At 40.6% G+C, this 21,188-nt stretch overlaps 1 protein-coding gene across 5 annotated transcripts in view; it reads left to right on the top strand.

Moving 5' to 3' along the window:
* Positions 1–21,188, top strand: part of astn1 (astrotactin 1) — a 351,664-nt gene that overhangs the window by 326,933 nt on the left and 3,543 nt on the right. For all 5 annotated transcript variants that reach the window (XM_032565575.1, XM_032565574.1, XM_032565573.1 and 2 more), the window contains 2 exons: positions 3,467–3,567; positions 9,695–9,878. In XM_032565575.1, coding sequence (XP_032421466.1) covers positions 3,467–3,567; positions 9,695–9,878 — 285 coding nt within the window. The remainder of the gene's footprint in view (positions 1–3,466; positions 3,568–9,694; positions 9,879–21,188) is intronic.

Genomic DNA, 21,188 nt, shown 5'->3' with positions numbered 1-21,188 from the left:
TTGATCACTATGTTTTCATCATTACCTTGTTAAGTTTTCCCAGGGTTTGGTTAGCTCAGTAGATATTAATGTAACATTTCAAAGAATTATTGCTGCTAAAGCTGTCCAATAAGGTTTGTTTCAGATGAGAAACAGAAACACATCATCACATTTTCTTCCTCATGCTCAAAAATAAGCATAGGGTGCACTTCAATATTTGTTCCATGTTTACGTTTGTAATGGTAGGACAGAAATGGTTCTGACATGACACATAGATGCAGATGCAATTTAAAGGTTGTGGTGCAGACTTGGTGACCTAATGTTGCCCCTCCTTACTGCAGTGACCTTTGAACCTTTTTATTCCCTTCCATCCCATTGTGGTTATTGTGTGGGTGACAAAATAAACTGGGTTGTTATATTTATAAAAAATTAAAACATTTGATTAGATAGGAGGTGAAATTTGAGTGAGATGATGAATCTGCTTTAAAAGACAAATTTGTCTTTTTAACACACCTTTATCAGTGGTGTCAACAGTTGCAGAGGAGGCTCTATGTCAATACAGCACCACTGAATATCTAGAGGTTTCCTAATAAAAAGTTCAAAGTTATGACACATCATTTCTAGGAAACTTCAACGTCTTTCATGTAACTTGCCAGAAAAAGCATGTGTGTCACCACTCTAGCTGAAAGTAGCTTCTTTAATGCCCTCCGTAGATCAGCCTATACATTGACTGTAGAGATGATGACTCACTAAAGGTTGCAGAAAAAGTACCATTTGAATGTCAAGAAGTCAAAAATGCTGGCTCATTAATTGCAGCAGTTTGACTGCTTTGTTATGTTTCTCTTCGCAATTTGATGCCTTGAAATTGGACCTCCTGTCTTTTTAAGAAGCTCCTGCTCTTTCTGACACAACGATGCTTCTCCAATATGTTGTTTACAACGTTTCTTATGAGCATTGCACTGAGAAGCAGATTTTTTTATCTATTTTTTTTTTTTTTTTTCTTTTTTGGAAATAGGTGGCCCTTTGTGAGTGCACGTGTTTAAGCACCCCTGAATGGCTGCTAGGGAAAATCAAAGGATTCCTCAAACATGCATTACAGGTGGTGAACCCAGACCATTTCTCTGTCCTCATCATTTCTGGCTAACATCTTGGTCACTGTTGCATGTTATCAGTACTCTCTGACCTAGAAATGGCATGAGACAAAGTCTACAACCCACAAAAGTTGCTCAGGCAGTGGAGCTCATCCAACATTACACATCATTGCAAGTTGTAACAAGGTTTGCTGTCAGTCAGCACAGGGTCCGGAGCACAGAGACACCAGCAGACAGGCCAGTATACCAGGAGATGTAGAGGCCGCAGTAGGAGGGGAACAACCCAGCAGGACCACCTCTTCTTTCTTTGTCCAAGGAGGAACAGGGGGAGCACTGCCAGAGCCCTGCAATATGACCTCCAGCAGGCCACTAATGTGTGCGTTTCTGCTCAAATAGTCAGAAACAGACTCCATGAGGGTGGCACGACGGCCCTACGTCAATGAGCGGGGCCTGTGCTTACAAGCCAATGCTGTGCAGAACGACTGGCATTTGTCAGAGAACCCCAAGATTGGCCAATTCACCACTGGTGGCTCTTTCTCTTCACGGACGAGAGTAGGTTCACACTGAGCTCATGTGACAGATGTGACAGTCTGGAGACGTTGTGGAGAACGTTATGCTGCCTGCAACATCCTTCAGCATGACTGGTTTGGCGGTGGTCCAGTAATGGTGTGGGGAGGCTTTTCTTTAGAAGGCCCCATGGCCCTCCACGTGCTAGCCAGAGATGCCCTGACTGACATTAAGTACCGGGGTGAGATCCTCAGACCTTTTTGTGAGACCCATAATGTAGTGGAGTGAGCCGTGGATTCCTTCTGCTGCAGGACAATGCTGGGTTTCATTTGGCTGACGTGTCAGCAGGTCCTGCATGATGAAGGCATTGATGCTGTAGACTGGCCTGCTCATTCCCAGAGACATTAACCCAATAGAGTGCATCTGGGACGTAATGTTTTCTTCCATCCAACAACTCCACTTTGTCTGTTGCCTCATCAGGACCGTGTCCAGTTGTTGTAGGGAAGTCATAAAGGCCCCACACTCTACTGAGCCCCATTCTGACTTGTCTTGAGGAATTTCCATTGATGCTGAATCAGTCAGTGATGTGATTTTTCCACTTTTGAGTACGATTCTAAATCCAGACCATTATTGGAATAACAATTCAGATTTATATTGGTCATTTTTATGTTTTGTTCTCAGCAAAATCCACTATGTAATAAATGAAGATTTGCATCTGAAATGTTACATTAATTGCGATGTAAGATACGTTAGCATTGACTTTATTTTTGGTTTTTAACTATTTAACAAGATAATAAAAGTACAAGAAAGGGGAACTTGAGGAAAAAATTCTGAAAACTACTATTTTTTTTCCCAAATGACTCTTTATTCTTCCTACATATGTTTGTCAGCACAGTAAAAAAAGCTTTAACATGTGATGCCGTGATCAAGACCGGATACTTAGATTCTCTCTCAAGTATGTTCACACTTATCTCACACAATCCTTGCCAGAAAGGAAGCCACACACACTGCAGCAAAGGGGAGCAATACACACTGGGGAATAGCAAAAGGGGATAAGAGGTTTAGCCAAAAGACCTTAAATCAAACTTTGGGGTTACAAAAGAAAACGGGAGAAAAAAAAAAGCACAAAGGTGAAACACGGAGAGAAACATTTTGAACATGAAAAGTAATTCGAAGAAAAGGGGCAAGAGGCCAACAGGCAGAGCACACAGTTTGGATGTGTATGGGCTGAATTAGCCGCTACACATGCTCTTATTTTCAACATCCGCAAGTATCCTGCTCTTTTATCCTGGCTGACAGCTCATTCATCTCTCCAAGACTATTACTCTTATCCCTCTCAGGCTGCTGCAGACTCTTTATATTTCTTATACAAACGGAACCTGAAAACAGCTTGAACCAAGCTGGTGCCTGGTTCGACAAAATTATGACTTGAAGAGAAATACACGCAATGCTTTTATGAAAGCTGAAAGCTTCAAGAGAAGATCCTCTGTCTTTGTTGGACGGATGTTTAATCAGTCAAATTATAAAAGAAATGTGTAGTTATTGTTTTCAGTCTTCTACTGTGCAAGTTATGTTTTTACCACAAGGTGGCGATATTCAATCAGGAAACACTCCAGTGAAAGAGCAAGCTGCGACGGAACCATACAGGCTGCAATCCTCAAAATGTGGCTCTTATTAGATTACCAGCTGGCACTGTCTGTCAGTGAACCCCAAGAAACCATGTTGTTGTTGTTAACAGAATAAAATGAAAAGAACAAGAGAAGTCTACACTGTAAATCCCGTAAGACAGGATTTGTTCTGTAGAAAACGTCCAAACCCATAAAGCAAAACAGCTGATTGCACGCGTACTTCCGTACCTCCTTGCACCTATTTTGTTTGTATGTCTTCAGGTTCCGTCTGTGGGCTGTAGACAACACAGGACGGCGTTCCAGTCCAAGTGAGGTCACCATCAAGACTCCGTGTCCGACTGTGGATGATGTCAAAGCGCAGGGTGAGAAATGAGGCCGAATGGGTTCACAACCAGCTCGCTGAGACGAATTTGTTTTTCATGTGAATTATTGTGCAATTAAGCTTTTTTTTTTCTTTCTTTTTTACAGTGTGTCAAAGTTAGGGTCTGTGTAACATATTGTTTATCCAGAATATCCAGTGCCTTGTAAAAAAAATATTCTCACCTCTGGGGCTTTTTCACATTTTGACTCGAAACAACAAAATTTAATTTACCTTATCTTAATTTTACACGATGAAGCAAAAAGTAGCCTGTGGTTGTAAAACGGAAGGAAATGACTTTATGGTTTTCACAGCTTTTACAATATAAATCTCGGGCAGTGTGATATATATTTGTCTTCAATCCCACTTGAGTCAATACTTCACAGAACACAGAAGAGCTTACTAAAGGTAATGCAGTAAAATATCAAGATCTACTGCAGATAAAGATGCAAAAGATATTTGGGGCATAAATTTACCAGCATTGCACACCTAAGAAAAAAACAAAACTATGAAAAATAAATCTAGCTCAGACAGTTTAGATTCATCAGTTTTCAAATCTTGCCAGTGTTCTCAATTTCATAGAGGTCTGGCCTTTAATTGAGTCATTGTAACATCAGAATATGCTTTGATATAAACCAAAGAGGCTCCAATGGACATCTTAAAGAATTTTTTTGGATGAGTCGAAAGTCTATGTGTAACAAAAATAATCAATCTCGCCACAGAATTATTTGGTAAACAACAATATCAAGAGCTCAGCCATGGACATTTTTTTTACATTTCATGTGGCTCTGAGTGAGCACTCTGTTGCTTTTTGTTGTGTCATAGATGTATCAAGAATCCCGCTCGCAGCTTGGTAAGACGATCTTAGTGCAATTATTTTTGTTGTTCAAAATGCTTATGCTTGCTTTCATAATGCAGTTTCTAATTGGAAACCATCAGAGCTGCAGTCCCCTGGCAAATTAAACACTTTGTTCTTGTACAGGGCGAAGGGCGAATGAAGACAAATTATGTCCACTTATCTTTGAATTACCGATTTTCACTGCCCGCTTTCCCTTTTGTAGCAGTTTGTGAGAGAGCGCAGGCTCAAGTCGTGGCACTAGCAGCTATCACGGCACTACCGGTGACAGCTGCCATAAGGTGCCACGGGCTGCTGCGACCCGACTCAGGCTGCAGAGATCTGCTACTGGCACCTGGGACGGGTGCCACGGCCCAGCAGCCCAGGGTGCCAGACGATCAGTCACACACATCTAGAGACGCCCACGCATCTGCACAGACGTTTCCTTCTGTGCAGTCCCATTCTGTTTAGGATGGGGATGCTCAGAATGTGCAGACTATTATGTTCTGTTGTAGCTCAGTCATTTTTATCTCTGTGCATCTCCCATGTCTGTTTGCAAGTTTCTGGGACGCGACCAAAACCTGAGTTTGGGACGAGTGTACACTTGGTTTTACACTTAACCTAATCGGTTAGATTTGGTTAAGTGTACAAACAGTTTTTTTAATGCCGAAAATCATGAAATGTTACAAGCCATACATGTCATACAAATGGAACAGACACAGAGTTACATTCACCGTCCAGCGCTGGGCTACACTTAGCAAACCTTAGGAGCCAAGTGAAGGAGATTGTAGCGCGAATTTAGCTTTTCTCCGCAACCCCAAAGAGTAGTCTAATCAGTTTCAGTCTGTTTACGAATAACTGGCGACAGACACACACAAGCATGGTTGTAAGCTGCAGCATGTATAACCAAATAAAAGAGATAAAGTTGCAGGTTCATAAAGTCCATAAAAGTTCGTACAATATGAGTATTATGTTTATGCAGTCATGTTTGTACAATACACTTCCATAGTAAATAAAACGATTTTCAATTAGTTTCTTTTGCACCACAGAGTTAATATATAAACATGTTTTCACTGAGGCTCTTTAAATGTGTATATTAGAAATTTTAAATTGACATTTGTGACTGTATCCAAAATAGACCAAGGGCATATTGGTTTACTGCGAGGGGATGCAAAAATTAAAAGGAAATGCGATACTTTTGTGAGGAAAAATCGATGTTTTCTTTCTTTTCTATTTCTTTTTTTTTTATTTATTTTAATTAATTAATTCATATTCAGTGTGACATAGAAGCTGCGGTACATGTCACCGAATCCGTGATGGATGCATGCATTTGGATTTTTTTGGTTCAAAACAAAATAATTAATTTTCAGTTTAACACAAAAGCCGTGGCATACGTCAAGGAAGCAAGAAGTTGCCTTTATTAAGCTGTAGCTGGTCGTGGCACCCTGTGCCAGGTTGCGGCAGGCCACTGTCTAGTCTGACACCCTGTGCTACTGGGCCGTGGCACCCGTCCCAGGTGCCAGTAGCAGATCGCTGCAGCCTGTGTCACCTAAGGCAGCTGTCACCGGAAGTGCCGCGGCAGCCCTTGGCAGGTGCCAGTATTAGCGACTGTCAAACAAGGTCGCTGAGCAGCCCCCCAATGCTCACCCATGCCGCCGGGCCCGAGCAACAGGTGATCTACAATCACTACCAACACCATGTGATCCAGCCCTACGGCTATCCACAACATCCAGTATGAGGTCGCGGCACCCATGTCACCTAAGGCAGCGGTCACCGGAAGTGCCGTGGCAGTCCATGGCAGGTGCCAGTATGAGGTCGCGGCAGCCAGTGGCACCTTACGCGGCAGCCAGTGGCACCCATGGCAGCTGTCACCGGAAGTGCTGTGGTAGCTGCCGGTGCCACGATTTGAGCTCTGCCCTGCTGCAGTATGGACAGGTAATTTTCATTTCACCTAAGCTTTGAATGTAGAGGAAGTAACTATTAACAAGCTGTTCCGAAAGTGAAAGCAGAAAGTTTCCAGAAGTAGTGATTTTTGGGTTTTTTTAAACGGACATCTGGTGGTATTCTTGTGATTATGAGAAAGCGGTATGGATAATGAAAGAATCAGTGCTTAGGGGCCACCGATTGAGAGCTCAATGTTAATTTTTCTTCTGGAAAACGAACCTCTTCAGCACAGCCGACACTAAGGCTGACTTTCTTACCTTCTTCAACCAATGGTTGCTGTTCTCCTACATCACTTGTTGCAAACTTTAAAGGGATCCGCTTAAGACTGCCTTACAGCTATGACTTTCTTTTCGCCACTCTTCTATAAAGTCTTGGCTGCTTCTCTAATTGAGGTGGTATTTGACTCAGCTGGTTAGCTTTGGTAGATTTGCAGTTGTGCTATTCTCTTTATGTGTGGACAGATGATTGAACAACGCTCTGTGATGTTGCATTACAGCATAAAGCCGCTTCAGACTGCCTCCCTCCCTAGTGTGTCTTTTCAATACTGGTTGTTCTCTTATATTCATATCTCATAGCAGCTTTGTTTCTAGATTAAATTGCACACATATAAACCCCGATCTCACAAATATGTTCTACATTCAGTTGATTTATCACATAAATGTCCAGTAAGACATATTTAAGTTTAAAGCTGCAATGGGACATAATTTTGTCCAACTTTAAGGTGCATGAACCCTTATGCAGGGCTCTTCAACCTTTATTGTAATGGGCATGAAAATAGTGTGACCAAATGGATCACTAAATAGTTCTAAAAAGTTATGTTATTAGATGAATTAATTCCTGCCTGTTTGGAGCTATTTCTCAGTGTCTCACAAAGTAGATGTCATGTGAGTTCATAGAGTGAGTCATAAAGTCACAGGCAGATAGATTTTCCTCTCTGGATCAGGACTGTTTATGGTCACCGTATCCTACAATTCCGTGAGGATATTGACTATAAAAAAATATATATATATCATCCCATCTCAGAAATTAAAGAGCTGGAATCCTTGCCTACCCTCTGCAGCAATAACGGCTTCATAGCGAAGATGTTTTTGTGGATCCGGCTGCTGATTTTAATCAGCTATTACAAAAATGCACTACTCATTGAAGTGTGATCCTACTGGGCTTACGCTGTTAATTTTAATGCCTGGAGAAGTATAAATGGTGTGAAACGTAATACTTCCAGTGTACTGGGTGACTTTATTGCCATCCAGAAGAGGGGATAAGTTGCTAGCCTGACAGGCCATGAAAAGCTCAAAAATCTGTTCGAGTTGCAAAAAGCCTTTCCAACTTCAACTTGAACAATGATTTATGCTTTTTCAAATGGTGTTCTTAGTGGAAGTTGCACGTTAAAATAGTCTGCTGCATATCTGAAGATCTAAAAGTTGGCTTAAAGTATGAAAAGGAAAGAGCTTCACAGCAACACTAATGAAATACAGAAACAAAATCCAGACAGGCTTTTGAAAACTAAACATAATTGTGGGTGTTCGCAATGATCTCTGCTACTCCAGGGAGCACAAACTGGAATAAACACTATTTGAGAACTTAAACTTTATTGTTTTTTCTTTTTGCCATTGAGTTGCTAACAATGCTTAACATTTAACTGTTTAAAACAGAACAAAACATTACTAAATCTTTAAAGTTTACATCAAAGTCATGTAATCAGAAACCAAGTTTCCTTCCACATGTGGTGTTTTCAAAGTCTGGAAAATGGGGGATGAATATTACTCATCTTAGTCCATTTTCAGTGTTTAAGTGTCTAAAGGTACCTTCATTACTGCTTTAAGGAAAATAAACTAATTAGAAGCATAGTAGTTTCTGTTATGAAAAAACAGATTGCTGAGAATAGGCTACAAGGCCAATGACAATGGTCTTGCAGTTGTGTGCAATGGTTCAGAAAATATATTGACATATGACAAGAAAGATAAAGATTAGGATGTGACAATAGGACAAGTATGTGAATATTTCAGTATTTCGAAGGGCTGTTACTCAAAACACCAAAACAGGGTAAAGATTTCACCTGTCTTTGGGTTTTCTTGAAGACTCTGATTGCTGTCTAAAATATTGCATGACTTGTAAATGCAACATATTGAGTGACCCAGAGCTACAAAACTACTCAAAAGTTCCAAAGACTACCATTCCTTTAAGGCCAAATGGAAACAAGTCTAAAGTTGTTTTATAACCAACCCCTATGCCGGGTTTCCCCCAGAAATCTTGCTAACCCCAGTGGTGGGGGCGCTGGGGCAGTCATCCAGTGGTCCACCATGTTTTTGAGATAACTGTTTAAAGTTGACAGGGAATTTTAAAATATCACTAGTTTATTATGTGTAATTAGAAGACATTAGTAATATCTAAACACTAACTAAACATTGTTAAACATTTAAAAAACCTCAAATAAATAAGCAAGCAATGCTAAGCCTGGTGGGGACGCGAGTACATCCTGGTGGCCCACCAGGCTTATCATACACAGAGGGAAACTCTGTCGATGTTATTACTGTCATCATTAATTTAATAAAAGAAAACGTACAAACTCTGTAACTCTTTATTTACATTGTTCAGTATAGACATTTGCCTATACTGAGACTCACCCCTGATACAAACACATTATCATCAAAGATGATGTGTTTTATACAGTTGAAACCAAACGGTTCAATACACTGTTGGTTGCTTTGCACAGTTTTTCAGCTCTGCCTGCAATTTGCTTATGAGTCTGAGGTTAGGGCTTTGGGATAATCTGACAAGCATGACTCTCTTCTTGACATGTTGGTTGATTTGTTTTTTGCTTTTCTCATCACTTGTTGAAAACTTTAAAGGGATCCGCTTAAGACTTTCTTACAGCTATGACTTTCTTTTCGCAACTCTTCTATAAAGTCTTGGCTGCTTCTCTAATTAAGGTGGTATTTGACTCAGCTGGTTAGTTTAAGTGGGAAGCCATATTTTGGTAGATTTGCAGTTGTGCTATGCTCTTTGTGTTTGGATAGATGATCAGATAGACAAAGAAACGTCAAGTTTTGAGGGGTTGCCTTAAAGCATATCCACAGGTGTGCCTCCGTTTGATTGAAATATTGTGTTTTAACATTACCATGACATCTTCGTCTTGCCTATCCATAATTGTTTATAAGTATAGTAATCTTAGCTTAGGTAAACTATTTAAAATGTTCTCTCATCATTTTAATGTTTAGGGGAAAATAAATCATTTGATTTCATTCATTTGAATCTAATACCGACAGTTTAAGGTCTTGATTAGATATCCCACATGTTGATGACAAAGTAAGTTAGAGTTCGTTTTGACTTCAGATTGTATGTGTTCCTTTAGAAATTGCGGACAAGATCTACAATCTGTTCAACGGCTACACAAGCGGGAAAGAGCAGCAGACCGCCTACAACACTCTCATGGACCTGGGCGCTCCCACACTCCACCGCGTGCTTTACCACTACAACCAGCGCTACGAGAGCTTTGGAGAATTCACCTGGAGGTGTGAGGATGAGCTGGGACCGAGGTACTGCTGCTCTCTTCTTACCTTTTTTCCTGAGTCATGATTCTCTTTATTTCCCTGCTGTACAAAAACTTAAGAAGTTTTTTTTAAAGAAGTAAACCATTCATTTGTTTTGTTTCTTTTCATGCTGGATAGCTATTGTACATGTATAGGAAAAGTAACTGAAAAACAAAGCCCATTGTTCCATCCATACATACATCCATACATCCATCCACCCACCCACCCGACAACTTAGCTTCTAGGATCATCAAGACACTCAAACCTTTCCACTACAATAAGGTGGCAGCCCATTGTGGGGCCCCCATGTTACGTTTCTTAAATGCCCTCTTCTCTGACACAAAACAGATCAGACATACTGCATTCCTACCAGTAAATTGGTCATCAACTTCAACTTGATCGCTGATATGTCAGTAGAACAGAAACCATACAAAGTGGTGTGGATCTGTCTTGAGCCAGACTTTTGAAGAATACCTAAAGACTGAGCCATTGTATTAATGCGTAGACTATAGTTGAAAAATCTGTTTTGTTTTGTTGTTTTTTTCAGCCATGAGTTTCCCTCCCACAAACAAAACTGTCACACTGAGTGGTGCAGTTGACACTAACGATGCCTTGAACAGTAACAGCATAACTCGCCAAGGAGATTGGCCAAGAAATGTGGACAAGCGTCTGTGTTGGATCACAGTTTGGTGAAAGCACTGCTCTGAAGTGAGGTTTCAGTGCCGCTAATCCTTAAACAATGTAATGAGCCATTGAATCCTAGAACTGTGTAAACCTTAAACACTGGATCACCTGATTCCAGAAGTTAAACAACCGATTGATTTTGATTAACTTTCGTCAGATTTGACATCTGCCATTGGCAGATCTGATCTAAGTCTAACTACTCTGCCCCCCACAAGTATTTATTTAATTTTTTTATCCTGACAGTAGTTAACTGAGCTAACTCACAATTCAGGTAGAACATCTTCTGGATATCCGGGGGAAGGTCAGCAGAACACCAGGCCTCTTGGTCACACAGTAAAGTTAATTTAAGTGTAACGTTCTGCTGCTGAAGGGCGCTTTCCAATGCAATCTGGATGACAAGTCCTGCTAATACATGAAGTAGGTTCTCCTAAATAATGAATTGTCACAATGTGTCACATTAGAATCACTGACTTCAAAATATTATATTGAGATTTTATGAGATATGACAAATCTGAATAGCAGAAGAAAAACTACTTGTGGTATTTAAGAGTTTTCTTTTCCACAAAAATAAGTCTTGCATGGATTTGTACTCAAACCTCAATTCCCTGATACCCATAAATAAAAACAAATGCTTCCCGAACTCACTCAAGTCATAAATGGACAAATGGCATCATATAAACCAGGCAACACACAAGACAAACCAGGGATGTTGTGGAGAGGCTAATGTAGGGTTTAAGTTCTAAAACAATATCCCAAATGTTTAATATCTTACATTCACCCCGTTGTTAAGAAATGTAAGTACAACCACAAATTAATCAAGACATCCTCGTCCTGGCAAGAATAAATTCTTGTTTGTAGTTTGACACAAGCCATGTGTACAAGAAGAAGGTAATTTGACAGATGAGACCAAAAATGAACTTTCTGTCTTACATGTGAAATTAATATCTGAACACACCATCGCCAAGGAAGCTGAGTTTATGAGACAATGATTGGAGGGAAAACCTGTTAATGCTAGAAAACGATTTGACATTTGACCATAAGGGGCTGGATACCAATCCTTGCCACATTTTTCAGATTTCTCATTTGTAAAAAAAAGAAAATTATCCTTTTTCTTCTGCCACACAACTGTGTGCTACTCTCTGTTGGTCTACCACATAAATTCCCAATAAAATGCCGAGAAAAGACTGATCCTAACAGCAGGAATGAGTTTAAGGGTTACTGGAACCCGGTTGTACACAACTTTGTTTTTGTTCATTACGTCTGAACACTCATCAGGGACTTTAAGAAGTGTCATGATGCTAAATATCAGCTCGCACGAGCTCCAGTGTGTGTATCAAACAAAAATCTGATTTCTTTGCTTTTTTTTTTTTTTGCTTTTTTTTTTTTCAAAATCAAGAACAAGATCCAAACAGAGCAAAAACAGAGGTAATCCTATCTGAACCGAAGCATTTCCCTTTCATTTTTCAAAGCAAGCTGTAATTCGTTCCAGCGTTATTACAAACATACCCCACCGACGGTCAGATCTCCATTACGTCAGCTCGTTCTAAGCCGTGCTGTGTCCGACTCTTTGTTTTGATCCTCGACACTGTGCAGATGTCTCTGCGTCTTCATGACCGCTGTCTGTGTAAATTGACGTTTAAGGAGGAAACTCTGTCAAACGGGCTGGAAAACAGATTCTGTGACATCACCGTTTTTACCGAAGCAGCATCCAGCCAGGACAAGCCTCAGAGCGCCTCGGTCATAAAGCACAAACAAACACTGCGAACGTGAAAGCGCCGCGTTATGCTTCCTAAACAGAGTCATGTGTTGGACATAAAATCCACTAATAAACAGACTTTGGCAGGTGAATCTGATTAGCGAAAGCTCCCCTAATTCTTTGTTTCTCTCTGCTTCTGTGGGTTCCCTCACTCTAAAATGAAAGCTTGTTTTTTTAATAGGAACCATGTTGGAAAAGGTTAATGTAGCAGAGGGAGTTTCCTCTGATGTGTTCCATTAAAATGCACTTAGATTAACAACCCCACAATTTGGTTAAAGGGAGCAGTGATTAATGTTAATACAAGCACCCCGGAGGAGTGCATTCAAGGTAAGGCCTGACAACAAACTAAGGAAGCATAAACATGTTTCAGCTCAGCCAAGTCATCAAATGTGCATTAGACTTTCCCTATTCGCTGGGAGAAACGACTTAATGCTACACATGGTTATTTTTTAACAAGCAGGCAGGCCAGATGAGAGGTTAATGGCCTCACAGTTTCACTGCGTACAAGCACCCCACGGTGTCAGTCTCTTAATGACTCTGACATTATTTCACTGCTGTGAAAAACAAATGCAGCAGATAAATGTTTGGACTCGAGTCAGGACCAAAATACTGCCAAGAGCATTTTTAGCAAATTTATTAGTCATGCAATGTTTCTGGCTTCTAAAGCATCCGCAACTGATGTGTGCCCCATTCTGAAAAAAAAAATGAAAAAAAAAGAAATCCTGAGATCAGCTTGAACTCTGGAAGTGAAGCTATGCAACTTCAATTCAGACATTAAAATAAAAAATAAAAAAACTTTATTAATCCCATATTAAACTCGTGTTCTCCAAACCACTTCAAAGAGTTATTGTAGATGGTGATGGGTGTGGAAGGGTCTCCTGTAGTGGTCTGTATTACAGCGGTTCTGAAAAAGCCTCTGATCAGACACTCTGACGATGCTCAGGGTTGTCCATAATTTTCTTGATTTTTATGAAGGTTCCTTCTTTGCACACTAATCTCCTGCGGCTCCACAGCAGAATCAACCTTATTTAATAGCTTGTTTAGCCATTTTGTGCCCTTGGTTCTGATGCCGCTACCCGAACAGATGATGGCAGAAGAGATTACGTCCGCCACGACAAGGTTATAAAACATGCGCAACATCTTACTGCAAACATCGAAGGACCTAGATTCCTAAATTAGCAACATTTCGCCTCATGCAATACGAAACAAATCAATTTCCCAACCTTTGATGAAGCTGTGTCAAGATTTTTTTTTAGATGGATATGGTCCAAATCTACGCCACCACATCCTACAGATCTGACCTGTCTGGAAACAGAAATGTATCTGATTTCCAAAAGTTTTGTTTTTTTTGGTCGTAAGATCTAATAATCTGTTTATTTCCTTTAGTTTTTTGTGGGGTTTTTTAGAAAAAAATGTGTGTGGAAAATAAAATATAAAGTGGAAAAGAAAGGTGCAGATATTTAGAAATATCCCTGAGGCAGTTACCATCTTACTTTATCTTATCTTGTTTACAGCAATTGTTAAGAAAGGCAAACTGATGTAAATCCTCAGAAATTCTTTCGACACCCCATCATCATTTTCGCCAGCAAATCGCCTTAGTGATAGCGTGGCAACCATTTTTACCTGGAAAGGATGAGAAGACTAAGACAAAATAGCTTCTTTTTCCTCAGTAGACTAAGATGTTTCCTCTGTAGACTCATTGCTTATTCATTTTTAGGTCATGTCTGCTTACAGGGGAAAGAGGAGAAGATTACTAATAAACTGAACCCTCAAACACCAAGTATGATTGCCAAGAAGACGAAGGAAAACAACTCACGGTTTGACGGCAGACACGTAAGGGAGGAGATTGATGACACGCTGGGGTTCCAGCGCTCTGTTATCAGTCATCATAAAAAAAAAAACACGCCTTTCAGCATCATAGGTTCGCAAATGCAAACCTCACCACGTATGATAAATTTCAAACAAGTCAAGTGGATTCAGTGAAAAGTGAATAAACAACGTAGCAGCAGGTATTGAAAAGTGATATAAAAAACTGAAGATTTTATGAAGGCGTAGAGAAGGAGGAAGTTACACAGGTACTAAAGGAGCCACCAGACAGCCAAATTATAAGATCTGAGGAGCTTTAATGATCCTTAGATCTTATAATAAGTCCGGAAACTTGCTTAAATATAACGTGAATTGCTACTTGAAAAATCTGTTTCAACTCCAACTGACCTCAAAATCTAATTTGATTGCTGTCCATATAAAGGGAGATGAGGCCTGCACTAATAACAGGCTTAACTTGTCGTAACTTTGTACTTACAGTAGTTTGTATATTGTGAAACCGCCTCGCAGTCACAGTACGCCGCACATAACACCCACTGACCAAAGCAGAGTTACATACTTGGGGGGGAAGGGGGATAAATAGTCAGCTTAGTTGATAAAACTGCCTTCTCTTTTGTTGTCCGGAGTCAGTGGAATAGTTTACCAAATGAGATTATAACGTGCTAGTTTCAAAATGTTTGCATATCTGGCAAAAAAATAAATAAATATTGGCTGTTATCTTAAACACATTTGCACTCAATAATGATTAAGACATGTGAGTAAAGCAACGGTTTTCCTAAGTGCATGTAGGTTTATCGTTTGAGTTCAGTAGGATGTGAATCATGATGTACTGGACATATGTATAGAATGCAAATATTTGTAATTAGTTTTCATGCTGGTTTGTCATCATTTTTATGTTGAATCTGACATTTAAAAATGTCAAATTTTGTTAATTATTAGTGGATGTTTTCCTGAAGATCTTCTTCAGCTACTTCTTTTTGCTTAGTTCTTAAATTACCACTTTTTTTCAACCAGCAAATATTTGACGTATTACAGAGAGTAAACAGGAATACGACCTCATGCACAAAGGACGAGTTTCATCTTCCAGATGAAACTCCGCTGTGTTATTCAAAGAAATCCTAAGTTTCTTGTCAGGAACAATGATAAGGAAAACAGATTTTGCATCAGCAAGTCCAAATATAGATAGCAGAGATTTAGCACAGACTGACTCAATGTACAGGGGTTGGACAATGAAACTGAAACACCTCTCATTTTAGTGTGGGAGGTTTCATGGCTAAATTGGACCAGCCTGGTGGCCAATCTTCATTAATTGCACATTGAACCAATAAGAGCAGAGTGTGAAGGTCCAATTAGCAGGGTAAGAGCCCAGTTTTGCTCAAAATATTGCAATGCACACAACATTATGGGTGACATACCAGAGTTCAAAAGAGGACAAATTGTTGGTGCACGTCTTGCTGGCGCATCTGTGACCAAGACAGCAAGTCTTTGTGATGTCTCAAGAGCCACGGTATCCAGGGTAATGTCAGCATACCACCAAGAAGGACGAACCACATCCAACAGGATTAACTGTGGACGCAAGAGGAAGCTGTCTGAAAGGGATGTTCGGGTGCTAACCCGGATTGTATCCAAAAAACATAAAACCACAGCTGCCCAAATCACGGCAGAATTAAATGTGCACCTCAACTCTCCTGTTTCCACCAAAACTGTCCGTCGGGAGCTCCACAGGGTCAATATACACGGCCGGGCTGCTATAGCCAAACCTTTGGTCACTCGTGCCAATGCCAAACGTCGGTTTCAATGGTGCAAGGAGCGCAAATCTTGGGCTGTGGACAATGTGAAACATGTATTGTTCTCTGATATGTCCACCTTTACTGTTTTCCCCACATCCGGGAGAGTTACGGCGTGGAGAAGCCCCAAAGAAGCGTACCACCCAGACTGTTGCATGCCCAGAGAGAAGCATGGGGGTGGATCAGTGATGGTTTGGGCTGCCATATCATGGCATTCCCTTGGCCCCATACTTGTGCTAGATGGGCACGTCACTGCCAAGGACTACCGAACCATTCTGGTTCAAACATTGTATCCTGAAGGCGGTGCCGTGTATCAGGATGACAATGCATCAATACTCACAGCAAGACTGGTGAAAGATTGATTTGATGAACATGAAAGTGAAGTTGAACATCTCCCATGGCCTGCACAGTCACCAGATCTAAATATTATTGAGCCACTTTGGGGTGTTTTGGAGGAGCGAGTCAGGAAACATTTTCCTCCACCAGCATCACGTCGTGACCTGGCCACTATCCTGCAAGAAGAATGGCTTAAAATCCCTCTGACCACTGTGCAGGACTTGTATATGTCATTCCCAAGACGAATTGGCGCTGTACTGGCAGCAAAAGGAGGCCCTACACCATACTAATAAGTTATTGTGGTCTAAAACCAGGTGTTTCAGTTTCATTGTCCAACCCCTGTACATTGCTATAAACAAACTGAGAATTATTTACAAAGGAATAAAAAATGTGGGCTGTTTCATTGTTGTTTCAGATATTTAAATATGCCAAAAGAAAAATCTAATCAAATCTCACTGACAAGACTGTTTGGCATTTTGCACAGGCTGATTTTGCTGCTTCATTTTTTTTTCTCCAGACGTGTTTTTAACCCAAACCATAGCGTCTCTGAAGCTCCTCTGAGGGCCAGAGCTTGTCATCGCCAAGGGAGCATGTATCATTTTATAGTTGGCTGTTGACTTAGAAATGCGAGATGTTTTTGGGAGGGCTGAAAGAAAATCCTCAACCCTGGTTGTTTCAGCTCGGACCAGGTCCTTGGTTGGACTCTCTGGCCTTGATAAATTGAAACATACTTGATATTTTATTGCTTATTTTCTTTCTGTTGTTGGTTTACAATCTCTCTAATCAGCTAAACTTGCGTTAATAAATGTTGTTATGGTTGGAAACGGTTTCAAAAAAATCCCAATCATAATCACAGCGGACTGTTTGCTTTGCCTTTAGCCTTTTTAAAGCCAAATGAAGGACAGAAACGCCCACATAGTCAACGCGCAAGTGCCTCCTAGCTGTTAGTTCAGCTGTGATTGATTGTTTTCTACGATACAAAAGAGTCGATGAGAATGTAGAATTATTTATATACTCGACCGCCTAATAAAAATATCCCATCGTTCATATCGAGGCGTACTGTTGAGGTTACTCCACCAGTACTGCATCCAGACGGGAGGTCCAGCATCCATGAAACGCGCTCGGCGTCAACGTTGCATTTGTCCAATTGGCTGTTAACAGAAATGATAAATGAACCGATCTCATGGCAGCAGCTCATAAGTCTGACAGCTACTTCCAGAAGATTAATGCAGCATGTCGCAAAGCTGACATGATCTCCAGCGGGTTTCTTGAACGCGACAATGAGTTGCTTGTACTCCGACGACCTCCACCGTTATGCAATCAAGCACCTTTAGGATGTGGTGGAACGGGAGATTCGTGCTGTTTGTACAGAGAGGACTGCACAGAGGACAGATCCCTACTCTATTATTTTCTGGAGTCAAAATTGCATGAAATTTTAGGCCTGGTTACATTTTTTTCTTTTTAGGTCCGTGCTTTATCAGCCACACAAATATTTTCCGCTTCTATACATGCACAAGGATTTACGATGACAACCGTTGCTATTTTTGAGTGTTTCTGTGATTTCCTGACAAATGAAAGCATAACAAACCACAATTTTTTTTTTGTTCATTTAAAGCAAATAATTATCTCAGTTTCCTCAGACCGCTGAAATCTGTGGTATAGTATTGGGATTATAAAAAGGGAAAATGATACGAACGACAGTTTCAACGTGGGCTCTTTTCTGCTGGCAAGCCGTCTAACCGGACGGCATCGTCAACTTCTTTAACTGCCGGGACATAAAGCTCATCTGAACCTAAAGATGTATTTAAACATTATTAAACTTCAACACTTAAAGTTGTTTATTCTGCAAAATCAGCTACGAAAGCATAATATAATCTGCAGTTGTTACTTCAAGTGACTCACTGGATCAAATATGAATTGCAGTTTTCTAACAGATACAATGAAACTTGGTAGGTTTGATTGAAGCTACCTGTATGACTGAAACAGTAATGGAAAGGTTGCACTTTTTTTTGCAGCGATAACACATTGTGAGGTTTTAATAACAGAAGTGAAGACTACACCCGGCAGTCAAGAGAGACAGTTGACCACGTGGATAGAGCACCACGTCAACACAGGCATACCGAGGCAAATAGCTGTTCACACAAATCCAGCTTAGATTCAGTCACTAATCATGGTTTTGTGCTGGAGTACCTGTAGAAACTCAAAGAAAGTCCCCAGCTGAGATCTAAACAGTTTTTTTTTTTTAACACTGTTACCCAACACGCCACCATGCAGTCCTCAGCAAAATGCAAAAGTGGAGGGAAAAAATAAAAAATAAAACATTTGCGGGTTATCATGCGAGTGTGAGTTTGACAAGCGGATATTAGCTTGCCACAGTGACTGGCAGACACCGGTTACAAATAAAAGCCATCTTTTCTCGCTCACTTCTGATGTCTGCTTTTATTCCACAACAGAGTTCAGATCCAGATCAAGCGTTCATCCAAACCAGAACATATCTCACGTATTATTGTACGGAGTGATGCAGTTTGAGGTTGTCGGGATTTTTTTTTTTTAGTGCTTAGGCTGCCCACTTTGAACATTAGCAGCAAGCGGATACAGCAGTACCAAACGTTCGTTTTGAACTGATACGACCGCACATTCGTCTGGATGTTTGTGTTCATCGTCCTCCAGCCGTCTCTCACAGTGGATAGCATTAGAGATTATAATGCCCAGGAGTTTTCATCTCCTTTCAGTTTGCTGTGTGCTAGTATTTGGGACTCCGTTACACCTTTCAGATCCAGGCACGTAAAAACCCACTCAGAACCATGGTTGATTGACTCCATCCGTGCCCTGCGTCTCGACCGTCTGCTGGTTGAGTAAAGGTGGGAAAAAAGATGAGCTTCATACCTTAAAGAAGTCCAGCATTGATACCTTTCTACATATCAGAGAGTTGTTAAGGTTGCTAAAATGGAGTTCATGTCTTCTCTAGTCTCTGATAACATTCACCAGCTTCAGGTTCTGTTTAGCTTTTAAAGCTCTAAAGGAAACCCCGCAAATAACCCTCACTCTTTCACTGTAAAGTTTTTTCTTTCTCATTGATGCAATTTTCCTCTCTCGGACCAAACTCACTTGTTCCTGTTTCCACCAATTCAGGTCTTGCTCTTTGCAAAAGCATCACTGGTTTTGACCAGCTTGAGCCAGTGTCCTTTTCTTCCCTCACAGAGGTAGTTAAAAAGCTACAGCCAACAAATCGCCCTTCAGATTTTGCTCCTGCTCATTTTCTGAAAGATGTCTTCAATAAATCAGCTGTGTTTGCTCTAAAAAAGGAATAAGCGGCTTGCTTCAGAATATGTTCCATCTTCCCTTTAGGTTGCACTTCAACCTCTTGGCAAAAAAAAAGAGAGAATTGTAGATGAATGTCTAAACTTCCATTTCAGTCAAAGGTTTTGGAGAAGATTTTTTTGGCAATATGGTGTGTGGAGATTTTTTCTTCAGCAAGAAGAGAAGTGTAGGGTTACCCTAACCCTTCAACTTGGGTCAAAGAATATTTATGTCATTGAACTGTCTAGTCAAAGGCCAGAAGAAAGTACATTTCAGAATCTGTGCCATGACTTAAAACGTTCATGGACACGTGATCTGATCTAACCGATGATGTGATGAGTAGCAAGGAAGAATGAACAAAAGAGCTTTCACACAGCATGTCATCCTTCTTTTATTTTCAGTTAAAATATCTGAATAAACCATGTTTCGTTTTCCTTTTTATAAGTAATCACAAAATACTAAGTTTTGGTGGTAATGTGAGAAAAAGTGAAAACACTTACGTGGAGAGAATGTGTTTTATTTTCCAAAGCGTTGTAGGTGAGTGCAGTGCATATCTTCACATTGCGAGCTGCATGCGTTGCTCAGTAACTTGATGTGTTGCACGTCTGGTGGCTCTGGCGCGCCCCGCAGACTTGTGGCATGACAGAGTGGAAATGTTGCAATGTGGAATTAGTAATTTGGCTGTACAAAAAGAAGAAACTGTGCATGGAATGATTGAAATCTTCTCTCGCTGCCATTTCCTGACCTTAGACAAACACCTGACAAGAGTTCGCCATGCGGGCCAAAAAAGACTGCATCAGGTTTAATGGTTATTTATTGCGCCCAGAGTCTTGTGAGATGTCTTTATGTGAACTCTGTGTATCATGTTTCCACAGGAGATGATTTTACAGCTGGCCTGGTTTGGCCAAACGACAATTTCAAGCATTTCATAGAGTCCCCTCGGCATTAGAGCCGTTTGGTTTCACACGGCCAGCTCTTCGCTTACCATTAGAAATGTAGCTTTTCATTCATTTTCCACTATTTAGCTGCAGTTACTCCCACCCAGAGCTTGAGCCCGCCGCTGTGAACTTAGGGTGGAAGTTGGAAAGTGTCCCCGACTGTACAGCTTGCCCAGTGAGCGGCGTCAGGGAGGAAGCAGCGGTGGATACGCTAGTCTCAGGTTGTACAAAGACAGCCATGTCTTTATAAACCAGCATCAGGGACGCAGTATGATGGATGAACCAACTTGAGTTTCAGCCTGTCGGCAGCTTAGCAGCACATGAAACCAGAAGGCTTTTGGTTTTTTTTGTATGTCCCAGTCGCTTATTAATGTCTTTACCACTAGCAAAAATTCAGCAATTTGTCTTTTTTTGAAACCGCTATTATTTTTTTAATTCACAATTTGACGATGGTGGTATCTGTTTGTAATATTCAAATTATGGCACCATATCCTGCCGGGACAGTTTGACTTGTTTTTGCGTTTGTCATTGCTGTTCGGCTAGAAATGGAAAATAAAATCCAATCTGGTGTTTCCAACGGGTTAGTAATGTGGGTGGGGTTACCAGGTTACGCCCAGTCATAGGTCTAATTAAACTCTACTGCTTTATCACAATGCAGTAGAAGATCATAAAGTTTATTTCAGTAATTTAG

The sequence above is a fragment of the Xiphophorus hellerii genome, chromosome 6 (assembly GCF_003331165.1).
Source record: "Xiphophorus hellerii strain 12219 chromosome 6, Xiphophorus_hellerii-4.1, whole genome shotgun sequence".
NCBI classification, from domain to species: domain Eukaryota; kingdom Metazoa; phylum Chordata; class Actinopteri; order Cyprinodontiformes; family Poeciliidae; genus Xiphophorus; species Xiphophorus hellerii.
Note: the sequence above shows the minus strand (reverse complement) of the source record. Positions and strands in the feature narration are given on the sequence as shown.